The sequence below is a fragment of the Hemibagrus wyckioides genome, linkage group LG18, assembly GCF_019097595.1.
Source record: "Hemibagrus wyckioides isolate EC202008001 linkage group LG18, SWU_Hwy_1.0, whole genome shotgun sequence".
Lineage (NCBI taxonomy): Eukaryota > Metazoa > Chordata > Actinopteri > Siluriformes > Bagridae > Hemibagrus > Hemibagrus wyckioides.
Window position 1 is genome coordinate 19,924,205 of NC_080727.1, and position 25,796 is coordinate 19,950,000.

At 41.8% G+C, this 25,796-nt stretch overlaps 1 protein-coding gene across 8 annotated transcripts in view; it reads right to left on the bottom strand.

Moving 5' to 3' along the window:
• tenm2b (teneurin transmembrane protein 2b) overlaps positions 1-25,796 on the bottom strand; it is a 312,231-nt gene that overhangs the window by 6,839 nt on the left and 279,596 nt on the right. For all 8 annotated transcript variants that reach the window (XM_058415430.1, XM_058415428.1, XM_058415431.1 and 5 more), the window contains 15 exons: positions 24,579-24,680; positions 21,761-21,955; positions 19,347-19,547; positions 17,944-18,129; positions 14,628-14,774; positions 11,127-11,337; positions 8,957-9,076; positions 8,568-8,829; positions 7,579-7,846; positions 6,356-6,499; positions 4,408-4,660; positions 4,271-4,291; positions 3,547-3,779; positions 2,362-2,516; positions 721-1,595 (listed from right to left, as the gene is read on the bottom strand). In XM_058415430.1, coding sequence (XP_058271413.1) covers positions 721-1,595; positions 2,362-2,516; positions 3,547-3,779; positions 4,271-4,291; positions 4,408-4,660; positions 6,356-6,499; positions 7,579-7,846; positions 8,568-8,829; positions 8,957-9,076; positions 11,127-11,337; positions 14,628-14,774; positions 17,944-18,129; positions 19,347-19,547; positions 21,761-21,955; positions 24,579-24,680 — 3,373 coding nt within the window. The remainder of the gene's footprint in view (positions 1-720; positions 1,596-2,361; positions 2,517-3,546; positions 3,780-4,270; positions 4,292-4,407; positions 4,661-6,355; positions 6,500-7,578; positions 7,847-8,567; positions 8,830-8,956; positions 9,077-11,126; positions 11,338-14,627; positions 14,775-17,943; positions 18,130-19,346; positions 19,548-21,760; positions 21,956-24,578; positions 24,681-25,796) is intronic.

Genomic DNA, 25,796 nt, shown 5'->3' on the forward strand with positions numbered 1-25,796 from the left:
CATTGCTGAACATTTGTGCACTGAGGTCTCACTGGTTCAGACTCAGGGTAACTGATATCAGAAGGTCAGGAGTTCAAGCCCCAGTACGGCCATCCTGCCACTGCTGGGCCCTTGAACAAGGCCATTAACCCTCTCTGCACCGTAACACAGCTAACACCCTGTGCTCTGATCCAAGCATGTGGTCAGAAGAAAAGAAATTCACTGTGCTGTAATGTATATGTGACAAAGGCTGCATCAAATGCTATTAGAATTTACATAGCATTCACAAACAATTTACTCTTAAACGACTAAAGCATAGCAGTTAATGTATGCGTTTAATTTATGCAATTAACTTTGTCCTTGATGTAGGAAAAAGGTTTCGCATAAATGCCTGTTGCATTATTATGGCATGGTTTTGGTCCACTATTATTTTTTTTAAATTAACAAACTATATGTATAGAAGTGATTACATAAGTAGTTCATTTCCAACACTTATTAGAGTCATTTTTCCTGTGGCTGAATTTCAGATGGAGTTATAATGCGTAGTCTGTGTGTTCTACAGTGCATTAACTAATGCCCTAAGTAATAAACACATACAGTAAATATAAAGCCATTTGGGATTCAGCCTAACTGTGAACGTTGACGTATGTTCTGTCTGTGGCAGCATATAATTACCGGCATATTATATTTAAATACTAATTCTTGTAAGTAATTTAAAACCAAGTGCAAATTGTTACTCACTTGTAGAAGTTGGTCCACCCGGACTCGTCAGCTTTCGAGGCGAGCAGCTCGGTGTTGGTGGTGTAAGTGAGCAGCGCGACATCCTGGTTGAGGGCTGAAACAGAGCGCAGGTTTCCGCTCGCATCCATTCCCAACGTCACCACCTGGTTCTCAGGCAGCAGTAACAGCCGTACCACTCCACTTGCCTCTCTCCTGATCTTCAGGGTGTTGTTGGAGCAATCGGTGATCGAGACAAGTTCTCCGTCCACTCCGTAGCTGAAGTTATATAACGGAAGGCCTGTGATGAGACTGAGCGTTTGCCTGTGCAGACCATCCTCACTGAACACGTACAGCTCCTGCTCCAAGGCTGACCCCAGCTCGTACTGACCTACGGCGTTTAGGCCTGGCCGGTTGATACGCACCGCTCGCACACGGATGTTGTTCAGGTCGGCGATGTAGAGTGTGCCATCGGGTGACACTGTCAACGAGGCTGGAGCGTTGAGGTTTGCGTCGGCTGCGTAACTGTCGTCACCGGAATAGCAGTTGCAGTTGACGTCATTCTTACAGTCACACTCGGACGTAGCACCAGCCAGCAGTGAGATCTCGCCATCAGCACTGACCTGCCTCACGCGGTTTATTTTCTTCTCGTCGCTCTCGGCGATGTAAAGCACGCCCGAATGGGATACTGCAATGGCTGTAGCACTCTCCAGTGCCGAGTGGATGGCCAGTCTGCTGAGGGAGTAGTCGATACCGGGAACCTGGCAGTGCATGGGCCGGCCAGCCACGATGCTTACTTGCTGGTTCTCTGTGATTCGCAGGACAACGTTGTTTTCTAGCACGTACAGCGAGTTGTCCATAGGGTTGACGGCCAGGTCAGTGGGCCACTCCAGGCGTACCTGCACGCAGACACACAGGAGATCGGTCTATCAGATTGAAGGCTCAATTCTTGAGCTAGATACAGACTGATGGCCTGGTTCTTTTTTTCTCTTGCAGGAGTGCTTGTCAAACAAACAATGCAAGCATCTGGGCCATGAGTAATGTACCTTTTGTGTGCCACATGGGAAAGATGGAGAAGGGACTAGTCAGACAGACGCTAAAGATGATGATGGAGACAGTGAGGGGGCAGAGATTTGAGACAGCAAGGTTGAGAAAGACAGAGAGAGAGGGAGACAGATAGTGGCCATTTTCAACACTATAAGCTACCAGAATATTTTCAACTGGGCACTGATTCAGTACCAAATGTTCCACTTTTATGTCTTTTGGCACAAATTGTATTCAGAGGTAGCGCACTGTTAATTGCAGACCATAAAAACAAACCGAAAAGAATAAAATCACAGAATATTATTAAAACCAATCCCTAGTTCTTTTGCAAGATTTCAGTTTTGTTTCAGTTCAGAAAAAAATGAGGCATGATACATCATTTTAATATTGTTATCATGCTGATTTTATGATCATTCACAAAATACCATGCTTTGGTGGCAGCTAATGTAAGCCACAGAGCAGATATCATTCGAAGCTCTTCCTCCATGTTAAACTGTAATGATGTTGGCACCTCAGGTTTAGTCATTTCCAGTTTGGGATAATTTTGGATAATGCAGTTGTACATTGCTCACAAATGAACACAGACGGAGCACAAAAGCAGAGCGGAGTAAATGCACCGACCTGGCTGACGTCCATACTGGTGTCACAGCTGAGAGGCCTGACTGCGGTCAAATCGTTGGTTTTTATCAGAGTGGAAATGATGCCATTCTGATCCACCTTACGGATCATTGTGGCGTCCACGAAGTACATGAGCCCGTTCTTATCCACAGCGATGCCTGTAGGTGAGCATCACAGATAATAATAAAAGATTAGCCGATATGCCTTTTCACAGGATTCACCGCTAACAGGCTTGCAAACAAAATCATGTTCTATTTACTGCAAAGGAAGGTTCAGCCAAACATAGCTGACAGTCTTCATAAGTTAAACACCTGAGCTGACAGCTCGCTTGAAATACAGATTAGCATTCTCAGCCTGTCTCATGATGTCGAAACTGATTTCAAACGTCTCTGATCTTCCTTGCAGAGCAAAATCTGTGCACTGAATATCTACTGCACTATTCAAATGCAATATCGAGAGATAAATGTGTCTAAACACGCAAAGTAAAGAAAACGATATGTGTCTCTACAAATGCCATGTTCCTCTGGAAGGTAGCTACTAAACAAAAGAATAATTAACACTCTGGAATGAAATGCTGGTGTGTCACAGTATTACTCACCTCATTGTTGTGATAAGACATGAAAATGGATTTTGTTTTGCTTATTGCAAATGTATCACACAGTGATTGCAACCACAACAGTGATTTTGATACAAAATTTTGCATTATTTAAGATTGAAAGTATTTAAGTCTGTTTGTTAACAATACTAAAAAAAAGGGGATTTAATTGCAGTTCCATTTCAAAGTAACCTAAGAGAAATGTTTACATTTTCATAAACTTGAGATTATTTTACAGCAGAGTTTATAATATGATGTGGCAAAATATCGGTCAAAAATTTTCACTTTTTTTTTGTCTTTTTTATTGCATGAATTTAGCCAAGATGTTTTTTACAGGCTGCCTGACAAATGTTAATCGACTGGTATACGCTTTATAGAATCCTAATACAAGAACAACTTTGCCATACAGATTTCAGTCTATAAAACTAAGGCTTGCATATCAAAAAGTCCCCCCCTCCTCAAAAACCACTTATTTCCCCTGAGCGAATCACTCGATGGAGTAGCCACAATTCAATTCCTGATTAGAAAGAAAACCCTGATAGCCATTTGCAATGTTTTGCAGCAAGCAGGACACGAAGCGAGAGAGAGCTCACCTCTGGGGCTCATCAGCGTGGCCTCCACGGCTCTGCCCCCGTCCCCACACCGCGCCTCGTCAAAGGGCACACACTGCTCGCCTGTGCCGGCCACCACCTGAGTGTTAGCCATGAATGGGCGGGAACTGCTCAGAGAGCGTGCACGGTAGATCTGTCTGGAGTTGGTGTCTGACAGGAACAGAGCTCCTGAGACCGGATCCACTGCCAGGTAGTACTTATGGCTCAGGCTGTTGCTATGGAAATACGGAAACGGAAGGAATTTGTCTTAATAGTCTTGGGCCAAGAGCAGCGTCACCTTGGTGAGCATGATAAAATGTTAAAAGCTCATCTGAGCAGAGTAATGAGACTTCTAAAATAAGCTATAAAAAAGACATCACTTTGATAGGAACGCAAAATGGAAAGAAAGTGGATGAGATACAGGGGATTAATAGAGGAAAAGGAAGGTGAAAATCCTTACAACTGGAAACTTTTCAGTAAAGGTGCAATTTGTGATGCTTAAAAATGGTTTAGACCTATAATGAGCAAATCATTCCCTAATTACATTCAGGAATACTGTGATCTGTGGCTTTTGCTATGCAGTACATCTGCTTAGTTTCTTCATTTCAGGCAAAAAATGAAAAAGGGCCTGTGTTTGGTCAACCGAAGCAGAAATTTCTAAAATTTACAGACTGCTACCAACATCTAAAAATAAATTCCTTCCTGCGTCCGGTCGTTTGCTGCTTACCTGTGTCGCAAATCTTTATATCTTCGATGTGGAGTCACAGACACAGACAGGAAACAGAAAGAGACACATTAAAACTCAAAAATCCATATATCTTTCTTTAAAAAAAAAAAAAAAAAAGGATGACATGCATATCCGACCTCAGCTCCAGGATGGTCGTGGTGTTAAGGGAAGGGTACACCCTCCTGACGAAGTTAAGGTCGCCCACGTACAGGTTGCCCTCTCCATCACAGGCCAGGGCCACGGGCGCCAGCAGCTTGTTGCCCTCGGCCAGGCCGCTGCAGCTGGGGCAGGAGATGCTGCGTCGCCGCCCATTTCCCATGATGCTGCTGATGACTGGAGGCTGCTGCTCAGATATGAACACATTCTCCCCAGAGCCTTTATGAAGAATACCTGAGAGACGCAAATAAAGAGGACCGGCACGCATTCGTTAGCATTTACAGGAATCCATCTTTGTTTTTTTGTTTTTTTTAACACACAAATGCCAAGTGGAAATTCTGACATTAGCAACAGCGTTACTGAAGGATGCTTTTCATCAGCTCCTAATGATGGGAAATTTACAAATTCAATACACGGTCTCTTTAGTCGACACCTTTACACAATTTAAAAAAAAAGCCTATGAACAAGTAATGAGCAGAAAATATTTTGTGATATAGTAAAGAAATACCAAGTAACAGAATTAGAATCTATCCATTTATAGCTACATTTAATTGAGCACTTATGTTTGAGCAGATATAAACCCCTCACTAGCCTTTCTTTCTTTCCCTTTCTTGTCAATGAGATAAAACAAAATGCAGCTTGTCCTCCATTCTAAAGCCTTGTTCTTCCATGAAAACCTAAAGTTACAGCTTTACCTTTTTTATTTTTATCCTTTGAGTATCAGCATTAAGGTGTAACAGCTCTCAGTGTGTGAGGTTATGGTCTCAGATTGTAAACATCATGTACGTCACTCGCTGTTGCTTCTGGTCTTTTTGAGACTGAATGGGAAGCTTAAAACACGCAATTAGAATGACTCATCATTAATATATACCAGTCAGAGGACTGAATGTGTAAAAGGAAGCAAGACGCACAGCGATGCACACGTCCTTTTATCCTGACGCACCGTAAGCTCTATTTGAGCAACACCTTTAAATCGGTGCGTCAACAGTAGGTACAGTTGGTTATTTGGTGATGTGTCATTCCTCCAAGATTAAATGGCAAGCAGATTTATGCAAAGGTTTATGTAAGAGAGTATGATATGCTCGCACTAACGATCCCCATGATTTTACAGCCATCTGTGGCCGAGGGAGATAAACTGGCTGTGCTCTCTGAATGAATTTTCTCTCTCTCTCTCTCGCTCTCTCTCTCTCTCACAGGTTTTCCCCTGTCAATCACAGCAATTCTAGCCAATCACGGGCAACTGTGAGCTCACGTATGAGGAAGAGGGCTGATAGCGTTTTCCTGAAATTTACATTTACGGCATTTTGGAGACACAGCACGAACCAAAACATGACTGGTTTCTTGGAGGAGACACCATTAAGCCTTCACCCTCCCCAACTGGTAGCTGCTGGATGATAGGAAGAGTTGGCTGGTGGGTGGGAATTGGCAGGTGACCAAATGAGGGAGAAAATGAGGGGAAAATACTGCAAAAAAAATGATCTGCACATGTCGTTGCTTCCACTCAACGTAATAACGGCAGCAACACTGTCAAATAAGACTTCCAAGAGTGTCTTGCCATCCTGTCAAATTTATCCCACTCTTCCACTGACTGGATATGCAATTTAGATAATGTTTGTGCTGCCATGTTGTTGTTTCTTTCTGACATTCCCAAAAGTTTTCTAGGAGATTATGGCCAAACAACTACCCCAGTCACATGCACAGGTTTGCCCTTTTCCTACATATCTACACACACACACACACACACGCACAGATTTGCCCTTCTCTTACAGATCTACACTTACCATCGTGGAACATGAGAGTGTAAATTGTGCTTTTTTTTAAAGCACAAAATAACTGCATTATTTTTCTCATGTGTTTGTACATTAAAGCACTGGCGGATATGACAAATCTTTTATAGGCACAAGTGCATTTGTGAGGGTTTTGGCTCACCATGGCGGATATTGAGTGTGTGGTGTTTGTCCAGTGACCAGCCCCCTAGGTTCGATGGGGTGAGCTCGTAGCCCTGCAGCACTGCAGTTCTCTTCTCCCATAGGATCTGACTGGGACACGTCTCATACTCGTATCCAACAGACACTAGAGAGAGAGGGGGGGGGTGAGAGAGAGAAGAGAACAAGAACGAGAAACAGAGCAGAGGACTCATAAAGAAAAAGAAATAAGTTCACACATAGACACACACACTTTATGAGCTTAATTTAATTTCACTGCTGACCAGGGACTAGACAACTTATTGCTTCAACTAATTTGAAGCGAACAACATAGGTCCAGTAGGCCTTATTAGCTGAGAGAAAGGGAGTCTCCATATTAAATGACGTGTAGTTGAGGGAAAAGCACTGACTCGCTGTTTTAAAGAACCGCCGTATGAAGTGCAAACCGAATGTCAGTCTACACCAGTGCACACGTATACACGGAAATACCGTTCAGATTGTTCTGCAGGTTTCTGCACCAATGTGCATTAGACTGTAATTATTACTCAGGGTTTTTCCCATTTTCTTATGAAGAAAATCAAGCTTCGCTCAAGATATTTCCCAAATTGCTTTTTAATTAATTCAGTCTTCTTGGGTTAAAATTTCTTGCTAAGGTTTAATTTTTAATTGTGTAATAAAAAGGAAACCCAGTATAGATGATAAGCATTAGGGATTCTGCCTTAAGTCCAAAAAAAGGAGGCGTGCTCAAAGACAACAGAATTAAATCCCATTATTTTGATGTTTAATTGGACAACAGATTATAAGTGCTTCAGAATTTCCATAGACTTCCTGTGAATGAGAATATTTCTGAACTCTTTTGCAGACTTTTCAGCACCCTTTATAACATGACGCGGATGTACAGCTGAAGTGAAGTCTTTTACTCTGAGCTGTTTGCTTCTATATAAAAATAATTCTTTGAAATGTAGTCGCTTGTGTTTGACTGCCGTCTTCACGCCATAGATCTAGAAGGCGTTTCATCTTCTCTACAGACCACGACATGCCTTTCTCCAACCCCAAACCCGGGAGCAGACTGCTGTCGGACAAACTGCATTCTTTTTTTTTTTTCCTCTGTTAGATCAGGAATCACTTTTCTAAAGCGTGCCCATGAAAGAAAAACAAATGTACCAAGCTGTCAGAGCGAACGCTCTCAGATTTGGAAAAATGCACAGAGCACTTAAGAGCACTCACCCACAGCTTCAGCCAGGCCGTACACTCTCTGTCTGTAGGCATCTGTTTTGTCCCAGATGTACGTGTAGGCCAGGTTGGGTGAGGCGTGGAACCACTTCTGAAACAGATGACCCTCCATGGCCACCATCAGATGCACCTTGGCTAGGCTAACGGGCACCTGGGCCGTGGTCATGGTCACTTTGAGCAGGGCATGATATCCTGATGCCCTCGAGCTCAGATAGCACAGGTTCAGACTGGTGCCTGGGATTTCCACTTGTTCATGAAGAACCTGCGGAGACAGAGAGAGAGAGAGAGATAGAGATTAGTGGTGATTGATGGTCCCTTGTTTGTTTTTTTTAAACACAAACCATTTCCTACATTAATTTAGCCCTTATTGATGAAATACCTTAAATATGGTGAAGAAAAATAAAACATTATTGTCTGCATATTGTGCGGGACTTCACAACAGCAAAAATAATTTTCATGAATACAATATTACACAAAGGCAGAGAAGGTTACAGGTGATTAGAGAGACGCTCCAGGGAACCGGTGCTCTTTTACAACGCTATGAGTCATTGTTTTCTTAGTTTTACCAAGCTACTGCATATTATTGCCCTGCAGGCAAACTGATTTAAAACCCCAGGCTCTTCTTATTATTTTATTTTTTAGTGTTCATTTGAAATTCAGTGAAGATTTGGTTAGATTTGTTTTGTTGGTTTTCGACTAAGAAAAGTAGAGCTTTTCTGTGGAACAGACGAAATGATTTTTTTGAATCAAAAATGGACTTATTATAGTATATTTATTGTATTTATATCTACTCTCTATATCAAAGCTGTGTAAAGCTGTAGATGTTTATCTACAGTATATTAATGCTGAAGAACGTAAAGAAGGATTGTTTGCAAATCCATTTAATAAGTAATAATATCTCATAGCACTCACTTTGTGATCATGCAGCTCCTTAATAATTGCTAGTATTAACGTTTTTCCGTGAAGCAAGGATGTGTATGTACCTGGCTCTCGGGTATAATGTGCTTGTCTGTGGGGTTGGAGCTAAAGAAGGAAGATAGAGGGGAAGGCACGAGCACAGGATCGGGTCTGACAAAGCCGCTCAGGTCACAGCTTGGGATGCTGATCTCCTGTGTCTTCATGACCAGCGTGTCCATGGCGTAGAAGCGGTTCCATGGCAACCACACGGTGCGCTCCTGCTTCAGGAACGGAGCTCGCTCAAAGTGCAGGGTCAGAGATGACCCGCCGTTAGCCACCAGGTCAAACCTGAATGCACACGATACAGTCGAATCTGAATCTTCTCATTCATATGTGAACAAAAAGTATTATTTGTACCGTTAACCGAATCCACGATGCATATCGTATGATTAGACTGATAAACGTCGACACTCACATGCCATCCTGACGTGTCATGGTGTAGCCGTATTGTGGGTAGTTCACGAAACTCACGTTGACGCCCACCAGAGGAGTTCCATCAGATGTCAGGACCTGGCCTCGAATCAGAGACGCCAGGCTACACACACCAAAAACAGAGACGGACAGAAGAGAAGAGTTATTATTAGAGTTGTTATTAGAAGAGTTATAAGAGTATTATATTTCTGGCATTGAGCAGACACTCTTATCCAGAGCCACTTACATTCATACAACTGAGGGTTAAGGGCTTTTGCTCAAGGACCCAACAGTGGCAGGATTTTAACTAACAGCCTTTTGGTCAGAAGCCTTTTGGTTAACATCCTAACCTCCTTCCCTACCATCAGTTATTATTCCATAGTATTAGTGACATATACTGCTGGTGAGTTCTCATGTTGAGTGGTGGAATCACAGTTTAAGGTCTGGACCACAGAGTAAAGGATGTGAGTCCTAGAACTAGAAAAATGGGTTATCAGGCTAAACTCTCATGTCTTTCAATAATAAGAGGCATTAATATGTTTTTATCAGTCTTAACGTGGATTACTTTGGACGCCAGAGCAACAGCACCACCAGTGGTGATGTAATGAAAATACACAGAATGGTATAAAGAAGCAAGGCTGGAGCTGATTTCTTTCTAGCCCAGACTGTAGATTCACAGTCATTTCACTGTCAGTGTTTATACAGATTTGATCTTTGTTACGGCTAATATTTTTCATCTCCTGTTGCTGCAACGTGAACATGAAATATTGTCAGAGGTGAACACGGTGGAGATATTAAAGTATGTAAATGAAAGAAAACAAAAAGGAGAAAACCCACAGAGAATCATGGACTTGAATCCCTTTAAAAAAAACCCAGAAAGCACATATGCAGCTACCTGTCTTTCTTTAAGAGTGTGGGTAATAGATTGTCCCTTATTCTTATTATGCCATAGATAAGACCTCCTGATCTTTCCTGAGGGCTTTTCATGGCCTGTTAAGCTCCTGTGCATAGGTTTCAGCAGAATATAAAAGAATTAGAAGAAGAAATAGAAAGATTAGAGAGGAGAACTTTACTCTCCATTTTTTTTCCCCAATGGGAGTGTAAATCCCTTGGGGCCTTCAGAGATTTTGCTCATGAGCTATGAGACTTAAAAAGTAGGTGAACAAAATTAGCTATAAGGCAATTCATGTTAAAATACATAATTGTAGATGAAGGGCTTCATTTATATATATATATATATATATATATATATATATATATATATATATATATATATATATATATATGTGTGTGTGTGTTTTATATGTTTTAATACATATAACTATTAGATTTTTTCTTGACTCTTTTCCCCATAGCACTAGAAAATATGAAAAGCAAATGTTCAGAAAATGAAATTATATTATTTAACTTAACCTAGGCTTTCTCTCTGTTGATTCAATGTGCTTTCATGTGCTTTGCTGAAGCAATAAAAGCATGCCAACTGCTCTCCTACTGTTCAACGTTCCACACAAAAGTCGAAAACATCCTGTGTGTGTGTGTGTGTGTGTGTGTGTATGTGTGTACGTGTGTGGAGCCGTCAAATTCCACTTCGCATTGTTAAAACAGATCTGCGCTACACACAGCAGCAATGGAAATGTGTGAGGAAAATAAAAAAGCAGTGGAGAAATTCCTGCAAAATACATGAAAGCTAGATTATTATGAAAACATATTTGCGAGAATGTATGAGCTCTGCAATATTAATACGATGGAGTGAAGCGCAGCAGTGGGAAGAAAATGGCAGGGTTTTGTCATGGATTTGCTGTTTGCTGAAGGAGGAAGAAGAAGATGGAGGTGACATGAAACAGCAGTGTGTTGGTCAATATCCCCCCAAAAAATGATTATTTTTAATTCTGTCATAGTGTTTACTTAGTGTGCCTAGGTGTTTTAATTAACCTCTGAGAATCTATCATCTGATTTGCGGTGTGATGTTTTAGGCCTGCCGTCTGACTTCGATTTCTTCATGGTCATGTTTATACACTTAGCTATTTGTGAGCGTTTCATGAAACCCAGTGTCCTGTTTTCTTTCTTTCTCCCAAGGTAGCTGTGTGTTAAGACACTTTAATACATCTCCAGACACTTCAACATCAAATTCGCCTCCCCACTTAATTTGTAAAGTAATAAGAGCAGTAAGTTACCTGGCATTAAACGGATTACTTCCTTGTATGATGTGAGTACTGTCTCTTCCCACCAGCACCTTGATCCTGTCGTAGAAAGAGCTGACATGCTTGCCGGCTGATTGGCTCTGCTGAATGATCTGGAGCGGGTCACGTGATCCGCGGCACAGCGGGTTGCTCATGCAAGGGCTCTGAGAGCAGCAGTCTGGATCCATGCAGTCAATCAGGCCATCTTAAAGGAGAAAGGAAACATTACTTATCTTATTGGCATGTTGCAAAAAACAGCATACCATATACTGTCAGCTCCAGAAGTATTGGCACCCTTTGCCAGGTCAAAGTCACAAAGCTCACATTTTCACCCAGAATTGTAACCTTATGCTTTAACACACTGTCCCGCTGCCACATGGTTGCCTGCTTTCGATATCGCAACAATCGGCAAACAGGGTGTTCCTATTAAAGTGGCCGGTGAATGGATTTTAATCTCAGACAGCCTTTATTCTACGAGCTGACACTGTGTTAAGCCTCTCTTGATTTCCGAGACTGCGCCAGCTTAGATGTGAAGTAAGAACAACCAAATAACGAGATTAAAAAGTCTGCTTAATAAATCAGAACTCAAATGAGAATGTTTGCTTCTGTGGCCGTAATTAGATCAGCAGACAGTAATGAGAGGATGCCTATGCTTAATGATGTTCTAGTTCGGATTTTCTCGTTCTGTCTGTCTCAGACCCAGCTTCTCTTTCACACACTCTCTGTCTGCTTTTCCTGTCTTTTTTTTTTAATCATTTCTATCAAATTTACATCAAAGTCATGAGGAACATCAGTCACAATCCAGAGGGGCTTTTCCACTTTTATATCCTTTCGCTTCTCTGCCTCTCTCTGTCTCACTCTCTCTCTCTCTCTGTACATACTCTTTTTAAGCACCATTCCCCAAATACACCAGTCCCATCTGTCTGTAACATGCAACAAACACTCACTGCCAAAGACTTTTACTAGCCTTTGTACTTTCTGACTCAAATGTGTCTGATCTGCACGCTTTCTCTGAAGTAACTCCCCTGCAGCCGGAAAAAGAAAACAGAGGGTGAGGAGAAAAGGAAGTACATGTGCTTGTGACAGAGAGAGAGACAGAGAGAGAGAAAGAGAGAGAGATAGAGAAAGTGTAAGAGAAAGGAGAAGTGGAGTGAAGGACAAACGGTTTAATCTCCTAGCGTAACCCAGGGGCTAAATTGGAGGCAGACTCATGGGAGCTTTGGTTTATGTGAACACCAATTAAAGATGAGCTCTGCTCCTATAATTTGATGGAAATTTAAATCATAGCATAGCATAATGGCGATAATAATAGTAATAATAATGACGTTAATAATAATAACGTGCCGAAACTGACAAACATAAAAAAAAACAAAGCCTAAAAATATTCAGGTTTGGACGCTAAATAATATTAAAATTAAGCCCTTAAGACAGAAACAGAATGCATCAAATCCTGGTTTTAATCCCATTTCCATGATCTCAATGTTGCAAATTTCACATAATAACACAGACAGTGCCCTCCAGAAATATTGGCAGAAATGACTGCATAAAATACATTAACATTAACAAAAACATTACACAATAATTGATTTTTTTTTTACTCAACCATTAGGAGAAACTCTTTGTATTTATTCTAACGAAGCATCATTTCTAATTAGATTTTTTTTTTTTACATAATTATATCTCTGTAAATATTCATATGCCAAAATTATTGACGAAACACCTACATTATATTATCTTGGAAATCCGATACTCTATGTGTATATTTTTTCATTTCCTCTTTGCCTTTAAGAATGTTATGTTACTCTGGAGTAGAAATATATAAGCTCAGACATATATATACATTATTATCCATTACTACAGGAAAATTCCTCCAGGTTTCTTCCCACCTCGCTAAACGTTTGCCGATCGGTGGACGGGTTATGCTAAAAATCACGTAGATGGGATTGACTCCAAATCCACCGCAACCCTGACCAGAATAAACTTCTTACTGTAATGAGTGAATAAATGAATATTATTTTTCCTTGTAGAACTCTTGGGCCTTACACCTCTCTAGTTTTTCTTGAGAATTGGTAGGCAAAAAAAAAGACTTTGTAATGTTATACCACAGTGCTCCTGAATGCTCGATTCCGATTCCTGCTTATTTTTTTTTATTTTTCTTTCATTAGTAGGAGTTATAGATACATTTTATATACACTGATCAGGCATAACATTATGACTAATATTGTGTTGGCCCCCCTTTTGCTGCCACAAAACAGTCCTGACCTGGTAACGCACTGTGTATTCTGACACCTTTCTATCGGAACCAGCATTAACTTCTTCAGAAATTTGAGCTCGTCTGTTGGATCGGATCACACGGGCCAGCCTTCGCTCCCCACGTCCATCAATGAGCCTTGGCCGCCCATGTCCCTGTCGCCGGTTCACCTCTGTTCCTTCCTTGGACCACTTTCGATAGATATTGACCACTGCAGACCGGCCTGTTAGTCCAAGGATGGTGAAGTTGCTTATTTTTCTCGAGCAGTCGCTCTGACAATGGTATATTAATGCTCTTGTTCTAATACGGCATCAATTCTACCACAATTCATTGTTCTCAAAGACTGACGCTCATATAATTTAAGCCTAATAATACAGTAAATAATAAACATTTATGGAAGGAGTCTCCAGTGTCAGTGCTTTATGTCAGTCATGGGTTAATGCTTGGACTGTTCAGGTTAATCTTCATAACAAGATGCATTATTAATGTCTTATTAAATTCAAGAGAAAGTGAGGGAACTGCCGTTTATAGCTGCTATAATTTAAGAAAGTGATAAGAAAAACATGACTCATGGATGTTCCTCAAAATGAACTAGAAATGGATAAAAAACTATAAAGTGCCATTTTTTATATCTATACTGTAAATAGAATTTTTTAGAAATAGATAATCAGTGAAAAATTGTAATTATTGGCAAGTTGATGTAGTAAAACACTTCAAGAACTACTTTTTCTAACTGCTAATGTTACACTGGAGACTTCTTAGAGTGTGTTTAAAATTCCATTTTGCAGAAGTCGAAGGAGGAAAGGACATCGATTCATTCTCACAAGGATGGCAGTGCACTGGAGGTGGAATAGAGATGGACAGTGTAATATGGGCTCTTGGGAAATGTGAGCTGTGGCCATGCAATCACACAGATTTCATCCTGTCTGAAGAAGCAGCGGTGTGCTCCAGTGCGCTTCTTGATCGCAACATTCTGCCACATACCTGGAGATTTTCAACAGTGTGCATTCAGAGGAGAATTTTATAAAGGAGGACCTGTATTGATTTCATTGATTCACATTACTATATATTACCCACGTCGTTTCCATGGAGCAGGTTTTCAATTTCACTTTAGGGATCCATCTCATGGTTGAACGCCTGTGCAATAAAACCTCATCGGACTCCTTCGCAGGAACGTGTCTTGCTGTACGATTCGAGCTTTTCTCCGGGTTCCGTCTTAATTGTGGGCTGAAATTGATTCTCACCTCCTTCGTTGTCTTTGTTGTCGTTGCAGGAGATCTCCATGGCAACGCTGCAGCCTGTCCCTCGCCAGCCAGTGTGGCATTCACAGCGCCAGCTGTTCTGACCCATAATGCACTGGCCGTTACCGTTGCACAAGCCTGGACATCCATCTGCAGGAGACAATGGAAGAGACAAGATTGGTCAGTGCTTTGGATTTGATTTTGAGTCGTCGCAGATTACATCTGTAAAGGAGATAATGAGGCAAAGACACGAACTGCAGAGAACAGGAACCTTGGTGATCGATGGTTCATGAAATCTTTTAGAACATATTCATATCGGGAGTTCTACATGTATCATGTAGCACAAAAATGCAGTTTGTTCACCAAAGGTCGACAAAATCATCATTAATTCCACTGTGTTTGACCACAAAAGCTTCCCACAGTTAGTTTACTGTGGGGAGGTGGCAGCTTACTGGTTAATGTGTTGGACTACTGGTTGGAAGGTTGCGAGTTTGAATCTCAGCTCCACCAAGCTGCCGCTGCTGAGCCCTGAGCACAGCTTTTAACCCTCAGTTGTATAAAATGAGATCAGTTGTAAATCACTCAGGATAAGGTTATATGTTTAATAACGTTTTATTGCAGCAAACAAGATTAACCAATCAGAATCATGCATTTCCCTTGGTTTGGTTTGAAAGCTGCTAGTCATCTTAGCTGTACTCAGAGCTCAGGGATATTAATGTAATGGCCAGTAAAGGAGGGAAAAAATTGAAGGAGATAAAATGCACTACTTACATGTTCTAATAATTCTCTGTGTCAAAATTGTATTATACGGCAAGGTTGTTAATAGCGCAGTTTTATTTGCCGGTGTTTTAAATGATTAAAATCACAAATCTGTGCCATCGCTGCTCCAACTGCTGTTTGGCGTCCACCCAAAACGCACGAGCGTGTTGCTCTTCTCAATTTAATTGTAGAGATCACACAGTGATTTTATTTAATAGAGTTGCTCATTTTCTGTCTAATTAAATGAACCTGACTAAAATACTAAAGATCTTTCACTTAAGAGTGATAGGAAACGCTGGTTTATATCCTTAACTATGATTTTAGCTGAATGTTATTTAGATTTTTTTTTCCTCTTTAGCAGAACTATGTATTTCAACGTACCCATATGTGCTGTTGTAATAACCTCCACCTCTTCTGGAAGGCTTCACTCTTCACTAGGTGTGGATGAGGGGATTAGTGAACATTCTGCTACAAGAGCATTAGTGAGATCAGACACTGATATTGATGGGTGAGGAGGTCTGGGGTGCAGTTGGTGTTCATCCCATAGATATTCAGTGGGGTTGAATCAGAATCTCTGTACATCTTAACACACCATGTCTTCCTGGAGCTCGCTTTATGCACAGGGGCATTGTCATGCTGGAACAGGCCTGTTTGGGTCTATTGGTTCCAGTGAAAGGTGTCCTATACAGCTGTGTTCTTTCAATATTGTGGCAGTTTATCTGGATGTGATGATCAGGTGTTTTTCAAACGTTTGGCTAAAAAGCATCGCTGTATAATCATAAGAAGCTATATGATCTACAGACAGATCTACAGATAAAGACAATAATATGTAATGTACTCATATGCCACTGCTTGAAGTCCTAAAATACTGTAATTTTCTGCCCATTCCTGCATTTGCTTCTATAATAGCCTCTTATTGTGTCTATAACAGAGAAATGCACTTGTAGAGAAAGCTCGTTAAAGACTGAAGATTGCTCAGCATGGTTGTGTTCCACCAGAGCTACTTGAGCATTTACTGTCTTTAAAAAACATGAGAATAGCACACACACACATACACACACATGCGCACACACACACACACACACAGAGTTGAACCACAGAGCAGCCAATTAGTATTCTACCTACGTTGCGCTGTTATTAGTATTCCAGCTAATTTACACCGTAGTTGTACTGCAGAATCTCAACTAGACTTGCACAAGGTGTGTTCATTCTCCTTGCGCACACACACACACACACACACACACGCACATATATACACAAGAGGAGCTCTCTACAAAAATCTGCCCTAATTCTGTGACATATGGTGTATTGTAAGAGCAGACCTTTATAAATTTTTAATTATTCCATCATTATTAAGCAAAATTTTAATAAGTAATTAGCAAAAGACGGAAAACTGTAACGATTTCTCACCCAAGATGCCTTCAAACCATCAGATATGATTCAAACAGAGGTATAAAGAATTAATTCAAATTAGTGAGAAGGTGAAGGAGGTGTGGCCTCTGTGTCTGACAGACTCATTAAAGGAGGCGTGGCCTCTTTGTCTGTCAGACTCATTAAAGGAAGTGTGGCCTCTTTGTCTGTCAGTCCTAGGAGGCATGGACTCTGTGTCTGTCAGTCCCAGTAAAGGAGGTGTGGCCTCTGTGTCTCTAAGATCCAGTAAGAAAGACATGGTCTCTGGGTTTGTCACTCCCATTAAAGGAGGTGTGGTCTCTGGGTCTTTCAGTCCCAGTAAACTAGGTGTGGCCTCTGTGTCTGCCAGTCCCAGTAAAGGAGGTGTGGCCTCTGTGTCTGTCAATCCCAGTAAAGAAGACATGACCTCTGTGTCTGTCAATCCCATTAAAGGAGGTGTGGCCTCTGTGCCTGTCAATCCCAATAAAGGAGGTGTGGCCTCTGTGTCTGTCAATCCCAGTAAAGAAGACGTGACCTCTGTGTCTGTCAATCTCAGTAAAGGAGGTGTGGCCTCTGTGTCTGTCAGTCCCAGTAAAGAAGGTGTGGCCCAATGAAAGAGGTGTGGTTTCTGAGTTGGTGAGTTCCAGAAAATCAGGCGTGGCCTCTGGGTGCTTGGGGACATGGCCCTGCTAATGAGTTTCTCTCTCTATAGCTTTGATCTCTGTTAAATGCTGTAAACTTTAATTACTGTAAACTTTAATTAACACTCACAGAAAAAAAAACAAATATGTTTTGCAATGTTTTTAAGTCTTTTTTGTATCAAATGTGCACTAATAAACCTCTCAACAACAACAACAACAACAACAACAAAAAGAATTCAGCTCAAATGAGGGCAGTCGCTTAACCATTCCCTTTAAAAGTGCAAAATAATGTCAAGCTGCTTGTACTCTGGTTGTAATCATCATCGATCTGTATGTTATGTCAAAGCTCCTGCATTTCCATCACCCCGTGGCAGCGGAGAGCATTACGGATGTAAGTGAGTGCTAGCATTAAATCCTCTGAGTGATGTAGAAGCTGTAGGTTGATAAAACACGCAACAGCTGCCTACATTATATTGCTGCTGTTAGTGCCTCTGTGGTGTGTGTGTGTGTCTGTGTGTGTGTGTGTTTACCGATGGTGCAGTGCTCGCCGTTCCAGCCCTGCTCACACTGGCACTTGCCGTCTCTACAGGTGCCATGTTTCACACACAGCGGGTTACAGAGCCTCTGATCACATCCAGCACCTGCCCAGCCCTCCTCACAGTGACACACACCACCCACACACACACCGTGGCTCCCGCAGTCTGCAGAACACACCTCTGTACAGAGACAGAGCGAGAGAGAGAGAGAGAGAGAGAGGTAGGGAGAAAGAGAGACCAGAGATCAGCGAGTGAGAAAGAAATAAGGTATATCTCAGAAAAAAATAAGAAATGATCAATGGATGGACAAGAGAAGGGAAGTGGAGAGGGAAGCAAGGAGGAAGTGAGGAGGAAAAGAAAGAGAAGTGTGTGTGAATAGAGTGAATAGAAAGAAAGGAGAAATAGAAAGAAGATAAAAAGGAAGAGAATAGTAAAGAAGAAGGAAGAGAAAAGGAAAGAGAAGTGATGCAAGTTAGAGGTGAGTGGAAGAAGAGAAGTAGAAAGAACCGTGACACAAAAAAAGAGCAAAAGGAAAAGGAGAGTTGACAAAAGAAGATAGGAGAGGAGAAAATAATGTGAAAGAAGATGGCAAAGGGAGATAAGAAAGTGGACAGAACCAGGAAGAAAAAATAAGACAACAAGAGAGGGAGTGGGGGAAAGACGAGGAAGAGGAAGAACAACAGGAGAAAGTATCAAGGATAAGATCCAAAGACAGAACGTGGATATGGAAGAGAAAATATGAAAAAGAAGAAGAGAAAAAGATAAGGAAGGAAGGGTAATGGAAAGACAGGAATGGAGAGGAAGAATGGAAGAGATGAGGAAACAAGAAAAGAAGGTGAAACAGGAAGCAAGGAGAAGGAAGGAGGTAAGGAAGCGGCAGAAGAAGAAAAGCATAGCAATATAAAACAATAAAAAGAATGGCAAGGAAAGAGAAAAAAGAGACAGAAAAAATGTAGAAAGTATAAATGATGGGAGCAAATCAGGAAAAGAGGAAGAGAAAATAGGAGAAAGAAGAAGAGGTTTAGGAAGAGAAAGGGGAAAAGAGGAAATGGCAAGAAATTATAAAGGAGAAAAGGAAGAAAGAGGAAGTAAATAAGATAGAAAACACAGAAAGAAAAGGAAGGAAGCAGCAAGACAAAGGAAAGGACAACATGAAGAAGGAGGACAATAAGAAAGGGATGAATAAAAAAAATAGTAATAGTAGTAGTGTTATGATATAAAGGGGAAATGAAGAAGTAGAAGGAAATGGAAAGAAAAGAGAAAGAAGGGAAAGAAAAAATGATAAAGGGCAGCAAAGGAAGACATGAAGAAAGAGGAAAACAAGGAAAGGAAGAGCATTAAAGCATTAATGAGGAATAAGAAAGTGAAATATAAATGAAGCAGGAGTGAGGACTGACCCGTGGAGCAGTCAGGACCCATCCAGTTGGGCTCGCAGGTGCAGAGGCCCGTGTCTGCGCTGTACACTCCGTGGCCGTGGCACTGCTCGGGACACTGAGATCTGGGGACGTCACACAGTGGCCCGGTCCAGCCCGGTTTACACAGACACTGACCCGAGATGCAGGTCCCATGACCGGAACACGTCGGATCCAAACAATCCACTGAGAGGAGGAAAGAAATAAGAGTGAGTGCTGTAAAAAAAAAAAGTCTGAAGGACGTTCGGAAGACCTTCGGCTGCCACGTACCCACGTTCCAGAGCTGTGTGAAAAGACATAACTCGACATCATCCCTGTAACCTTGTGTCTCTAACCGCATTTAAATAGGAGAAAAAGATGAAAAACAATGAGGAGAATGCAAACAGAAAAGAGTGGAGAAAAAGGAGTGGGATGGAGAAAATGGAGAAGAGTGATGAAGAGAGGACAAAGAGGACGGGGATGAGGGAAAGGAAGAGTGGAGAATGTAGGAGGAAGAGAAATAGAAGAAGAAAAAGCAGAGAGAGGACATGAAAGAGGAGACGGGAGAAAAGGAGCAGAAGAAGAGAAAAGAAAGAAGTGGAAGGAAAGAGATGAGAAAGAGGAAGTGGAAGGAAAGAGATGAGAAAGAGGAACCATGGAGAAGAAATGGGAGATAAAAGAGAGAAGAGAAGAGAAGAGAAGAGAAGAGAAGAGAAGAGAAGAGAAGAGAAGAGAAGAGAAGAGAAGAGAAAATGGAGAAGAAAATGTAGATAAAAGAGAAGAGAAGATAGAAGAAAGAAGAAGGGGATGTGAGAAAAAGAGAGGGGAAAATGGAAGGAAGAGGAATAGGAGGAGGAAAAAGAAAATGAACATATGAGAGGAAGAGAGGAGAAAAGAGAATAAAGAGGAAGTGAAAGGACAGGGATGAGAATGAGGAAGTGGAGAAGAGAATGAAGATAAGGGACAGAAGAGAAGAAAGAAGAAGGGAATGTAGAAATGAGAGAAGAAAATGGGAGGATTAAGAAAGAAGTGAAAGAGGTCGAAGAGAAGGAAGAGAAGTGTGGAGAAAACAGAAGCGGATGGAAAGAGATGATGCTCGGAAAATCTTTCTTGTTTTATTTTAGATTTTCATGTCGCTCTTTCGAACAGATTTCTGAGATCTTTCCAGTGCCAGAAAACAGGAAAGAGTGAGATCTTACAGGAGCGTTGCAGTAAGCGAGAGCGTTTCAGGTCAATTCTTTAAAAGCCTGATCAATAAGACCAATTTAATCCCCTTCGTACGGCTTATGATGTATGAACCCCACCGGCCGAGCTATTAATACAGCACAGATACGGAAACTCATACGCAATCTCGCCAGGAAAAGGAGCTGCTTTTGTGTTGTGGTTAGAAGGCGATAACCGAGACTGCAGTGATTGTGAGCGTGTCGCTGTGGAGTTCCTCGGAAACATAAAACACGCCGAGCCGAGGCGGTTAAACTGCCGATAAAACGAAACGTTCGCTTTGCGCTGAACACAAGGCAAAAATTACAGCCTATGTCTGCCATGTACCTGCATTCTACTGCTGCGTGAAAGGAAATAACTCGGAATACCTGTGACCTTGTGTCTCTAACCGCATTAAAATATCTGCTCAAGTTACAGAAACAAATCTATACAGATACAGAAAAGGTGCAAAAGGTGAAAAATAATTAGTAGAATGCGATCAGAAAAGAGCGGTGGAAAGAGGATGAGGGAGAAGTAAGGAAGAAGCAGGGAGAGAAGAACCTGGGAAGAGAAGACAGGGATGAGGAAAAAGTAAGAGAAAGGGAAAAAATCAGAAGAGGAGGAAGAAGAGGGGATAGGAAATAGGAAACAAGAGAAAAGGAGGAAAAAGGAAACGAGGAAATGGATAAACAGAAAAGAGATGAGGAAGAGGAGGTACAATGGAGACGAGGGAGAGAAAGAAAGAGGAGGAAGGGGGTGAGGAGAAAACAGGATGTAGGGGAATAGGAAGAGAAAAAGAAGAGGAAGGAGAGAAGGAAGAGGCTGAGAGGAGGAAGTAGAAGAGTGAAGAGAAGGGAAAGAAGTGAGGGGCAAGAGGAGGAAGTGATTGGAAAGAAAAAAAAATCAAGAAGAGGAGGAGGAAAAGGAAGATAGAGGAGGAAGAGAACAAGGAGGATGAAAGAAAATTCTTAAAGGAAAGAGTGGAGAGGACGATGAAGAAGAAATGTGAAGAGATGGTAAAGAAGACAGAATAAATTGAAAACGAATGAAAAAAAGAAGAAGAAATTAGGGGAAAAAAAGATGAACAGAAGGAGACAGAACCGTAAGAAAAAGAAGAAGAAAAGAGGAAATGCCTGAAGAATGTACATGTAACAGCTGTCTGGTGTGTCAGGACAGGACAGATGTTGATCACGGGGAATAATCCGGGTGCAGACTCTCACCTTCCTCACAGTTCTCTCCGCGGTATCCGGCTGCGCAGGTGCAGGTGCCGTGGCTGCAGGTGCCGTGGCCGCCGCACTCGGGGTCGAGGCACTGCGTCGCCGGGACGTCACACTCCAGCCCTTTCCAGCCGCTGTAGCACACGCACACTCCCTTACTGTACTGACCGTTACCGCTGCACAGCACGGGACACGCCGCTGCGGCACGTGGCCAGCCGGGAACACGCGAGTGAGAGAGAAGAAACAGCTTCATTAAAGCAGAGTGCTGAAAAAGGTGGAGGCAGAGATTTGAAGAGTCATGTACCGGCCTCGCTTAAACAAACATCTGGTGGTGGGAAGTTATTCATTATTCATATCGTAATATCAGTGTTTGTGAGCGCGGATAAGGAAATGATATAAACGCACTGGGGGAGAAGCAGTAAGAGCGCGCGTGTCTGCTACCATAAACACGCCCCATACAAACAAACACTCAGCAACTCCCACGGATACGACAGCAAGGAAACACAACTCATCCTCTCATCTATTATTAAACCAGGGAGACGCAGGAATATCTGCTCTAGATAAAGGACATACGGCTGCACTTACTCTCTCTCTCTGTCTCTCTCTCTTTCTGCCTATCTTTGTCTGTCTTTCTCTCTGTGTCTCTCTCTCTCTGTGTCTCTGTCCACCTCTCTGCTCGTCTGTCTCTCCCTGTGTCTCTGTCTATTTCTCTGTTTGTCTCTGTCTATCTCTCTGTTTGTGTCTCTCTCTGTGTCTCTGTCTCTCTCTCTTTCTGTCTATCTCTGTGTCTCTGTCTGTCTCTGTTTCTGTCTATCTCTGTGTCTCTGTCTGTCTCTGTTTCTGTCTATCTCTGTGCCTCTGTCTGTTTGTTTCTCTTTCTCTGTGTCTCTGTCTCTCTCTCTTTCTGTCTATCTCTGTGTCTCTGTTTCTGTCTCTCTCTGTGTCTCTGTCTATCTCTCTCTGTGTCTCTGTCTGTCTATCTCTGTATCTCGGTCTATCTTTCCGTTTGTCTCTCTCTCTCTCTGCGTTTCTGTCTATCTCTCTGTTTCTCTCTCGCTTTCTCTCTCTCTCTCTGTCTGTGTCTCTTTGCATCTCTGCCTATCTCTCTGTCTGTCTCTCTCTCTCTGTGTTTCTGTTTGTCTCTTTTTGTGTCACTGTCAATCTCTTTGTCTGCTCCTCTCTCTCTGTGCCTGTCTGTCTTTTTCTCTGTGTCTCTCTGTGTCTGTTTTCCTCTCTCTGTGTTTGTCTGTCTGTCTGTCTCTGTGTGTCTGTCTGTATGTCTTTTTCTCTGTGTCTGTTTCTCTTTCTGTATATGTCTCTGTTTGTCTGTCTCTCTGTGTCTCTGTCTGTCTCTCTCTGCATCTCTGTCAATCTCTCTGTCTGTGTCTTTCTGTGTCACTGTCTATCTCCCTGTCTGTCCCTCTCTCTCTGTGCCTGTCTGTCTGTCTTTTTCTTTGTGTCTCTCTGTGTTTGTTTCTCTGTGTCTCTCTGTCTGTTTCTCTCTCTGTGTCTGTCTGTCTGTCTGTCTTTTTCTCTGTCTCTCTCTGTCTGCTTCTCTCTCTGTATATGTCTCTGTCTGTCTGTCTCTCTCTACATCTCTGTCAATCTCTCTGTCTGTGTCTTTCTGTGTCACTGTCTATCTCTCTGTCTGTTTCTCTCTCTGTGTCTGTCTGTCTGTCTGTCTTTTTCTCTGTCTCTCTCTGTCTGCTTCTCTCTCTGTATATGTCTCTGTCTGTCTGTCTCTCTCTACATCTCTGTCAATCTCTCTGTCTGTCTCTTTCTGTGTCATTGTCTATCTCCCTGTCTCTCTCTGTGTGCCTGTGTGTCTGTCTTTTTCTGTGTCTCTCTGTGTCCGTTTCTCTCTCTGTCTCTCTTTGTGACTCTCTCTGCATCTCTGTCTATCTCTTTTGTATCACTGTCTATCTCCCTGTCTGTCCCTCTCTCTATGTCTCTGTCTGTCTCTCTGTCTGTCTTTGTCTGCTTTTCTCCCTCTTTCTCTCTGAGTCTCTCTGCAGGTATATCTCTCTTAGTCTCTCTCTTTCTCTCTGTTTGTCTCTCTCTCTGTTGTGTGTGTGTCTTCCTCTCTGTCTCTCACTCTGCTTAGCTTTAAATAATTTGAGGAGTTTAGATCAAAATATGAACTGAATATCTTTGGGATAAATAATTATTCAAATTAAAATAATAAGGCTGAAATGATGCTTGAAGAGACGTAAATGCATCATTATTATATCATCATTATTTGGTTTTAACAACCATCAGCCCCTTTTGTTTTTTTTTTGTTTTTTTTTTACATATATGAGCAATATTTAGATTTATTTATTTATTTTGTGTGTGTGTGATCACGGCGGTCCTCTATTCCGAGGTGCCGCCGTTTTTCAACGCTGCCTCACGCTGGATTATTTTTATCTGGAATATATTTTTTTTCAATCATCTGTAATCTTTCATTTGCAGGCGCTGGGATTATTTTTTTTTTCTTTTCCGGAGAGCTGGAGAGCTGAATTGAGTGCAGGACAGCTGCTATGTGACAAGTCTGTTCGATTTGTCGTTCTCTCTCTCTCTCTCTCTCTCTTGGTAAAAAAAAAAAAAAAGAGTGGGGTTTTAAAAAAAGGGGCCAAATTTTGTGACAGATCCGCTGAAACTAGCAACACTGTTTAGTCGCTGCTAGTGCTGGTTATATCGGGTGACTAGCTACTACTAACTAGTCCAGGTTGAAAATAATTAGTAGTCATGCTCATGTAATTACAACAACAACAGTATGGTCAATAAATAAATGAGAAAAAAATATATAATTTTAAATAAGCAGATGATCTCTGAGTAGTACCTTTGGAGCAGTCCATGCCATGGAAACCAGGGAAGCAGTGACACACTCCTGAAGTGCACTCTCCGTTGCCATGGCAGTTCTGCGGACACTCTTGCACGGAATCTGGGCGATGTGGAAACAGAAGCGCGTTAATGACACGCGGTGATTAACGACGGCGAGGAAGTGGGCAGGGCCCTGCTGCTTAAATTTTCCTGGCTGTACTTGAAACAAGAGGAATTTTATTACTCTAATAAGCCATAAAATTTCAGCATAAATCTTTTAAAGCAGAACTGACAGGAGGTGGTGGTCTTGGATTAATAACCATCAGGATAATAATATCCATACTATTATTCATCCAGGATGTAAGAGCTCTTGCTTACGGAGTATCCTGGAGTAGTCCTGGCGATCAATATTTACATTAAGGCGTATAGCGATATCGATAGCGATATTCAGACAGGATTATACAGGTTTTATTATATTCCTGAACGTAGGACTAGTTTATTATATTCCTGCTAGGGACTAGTTTTTTTTCTCCTGGTGGAAAGACACCGCCACAGCACACAGAGCTACCACTTCCTCATCATCAGCATAATTCTCATTATCGTTTGGCTTCGAGAAGAGCTACTGTAATTCAGCTGCATATTAACACACCCCCTGCAATTTTATTTACACTTAGAGCATCATCCATAAGACATTAAACATCAAACCTAACTTTAATATCAACCCCCCCACCCAACGAAAACAAAACAAACAAAACACACAAGCATGTTAAAGAAATATCATAATTCATCATAAATATCAGACTCATCAATATTAAATTACCGACTCGGAAATACTTCACTCAAGTAATAATACAAATACAAATACATCTAAATACACCGATCAGGCATAACATTATGACTGCTGAGAGGTGCCGTGAATAACACTGATGATCTCCTGATCATGGCACCTGTTAGTGGGTGGGATATATTAGGCAGCAAGGGAACATTTTGTCCTCAAAGTTGATGTGGACGGATTTGAGCGAAGGGCCAAATTGTGATGGCTAGACGACTGGATCAGAGCGTCTCCAAAACTGCAGCTCTTGTGGAGTGTTCCCGGTCTGCAGTGGTTAGTATCTATCAAAAGTGGTCCAAGGAGGCTCACGTGGGGAGCGAGGCTCACGTGGGGAGCGAAGGCTGGCTCGCGTGGTCTGATCCAACAGACTGTTGCTCAGATTGCTGAAGAAGTTAATGCTGGTTC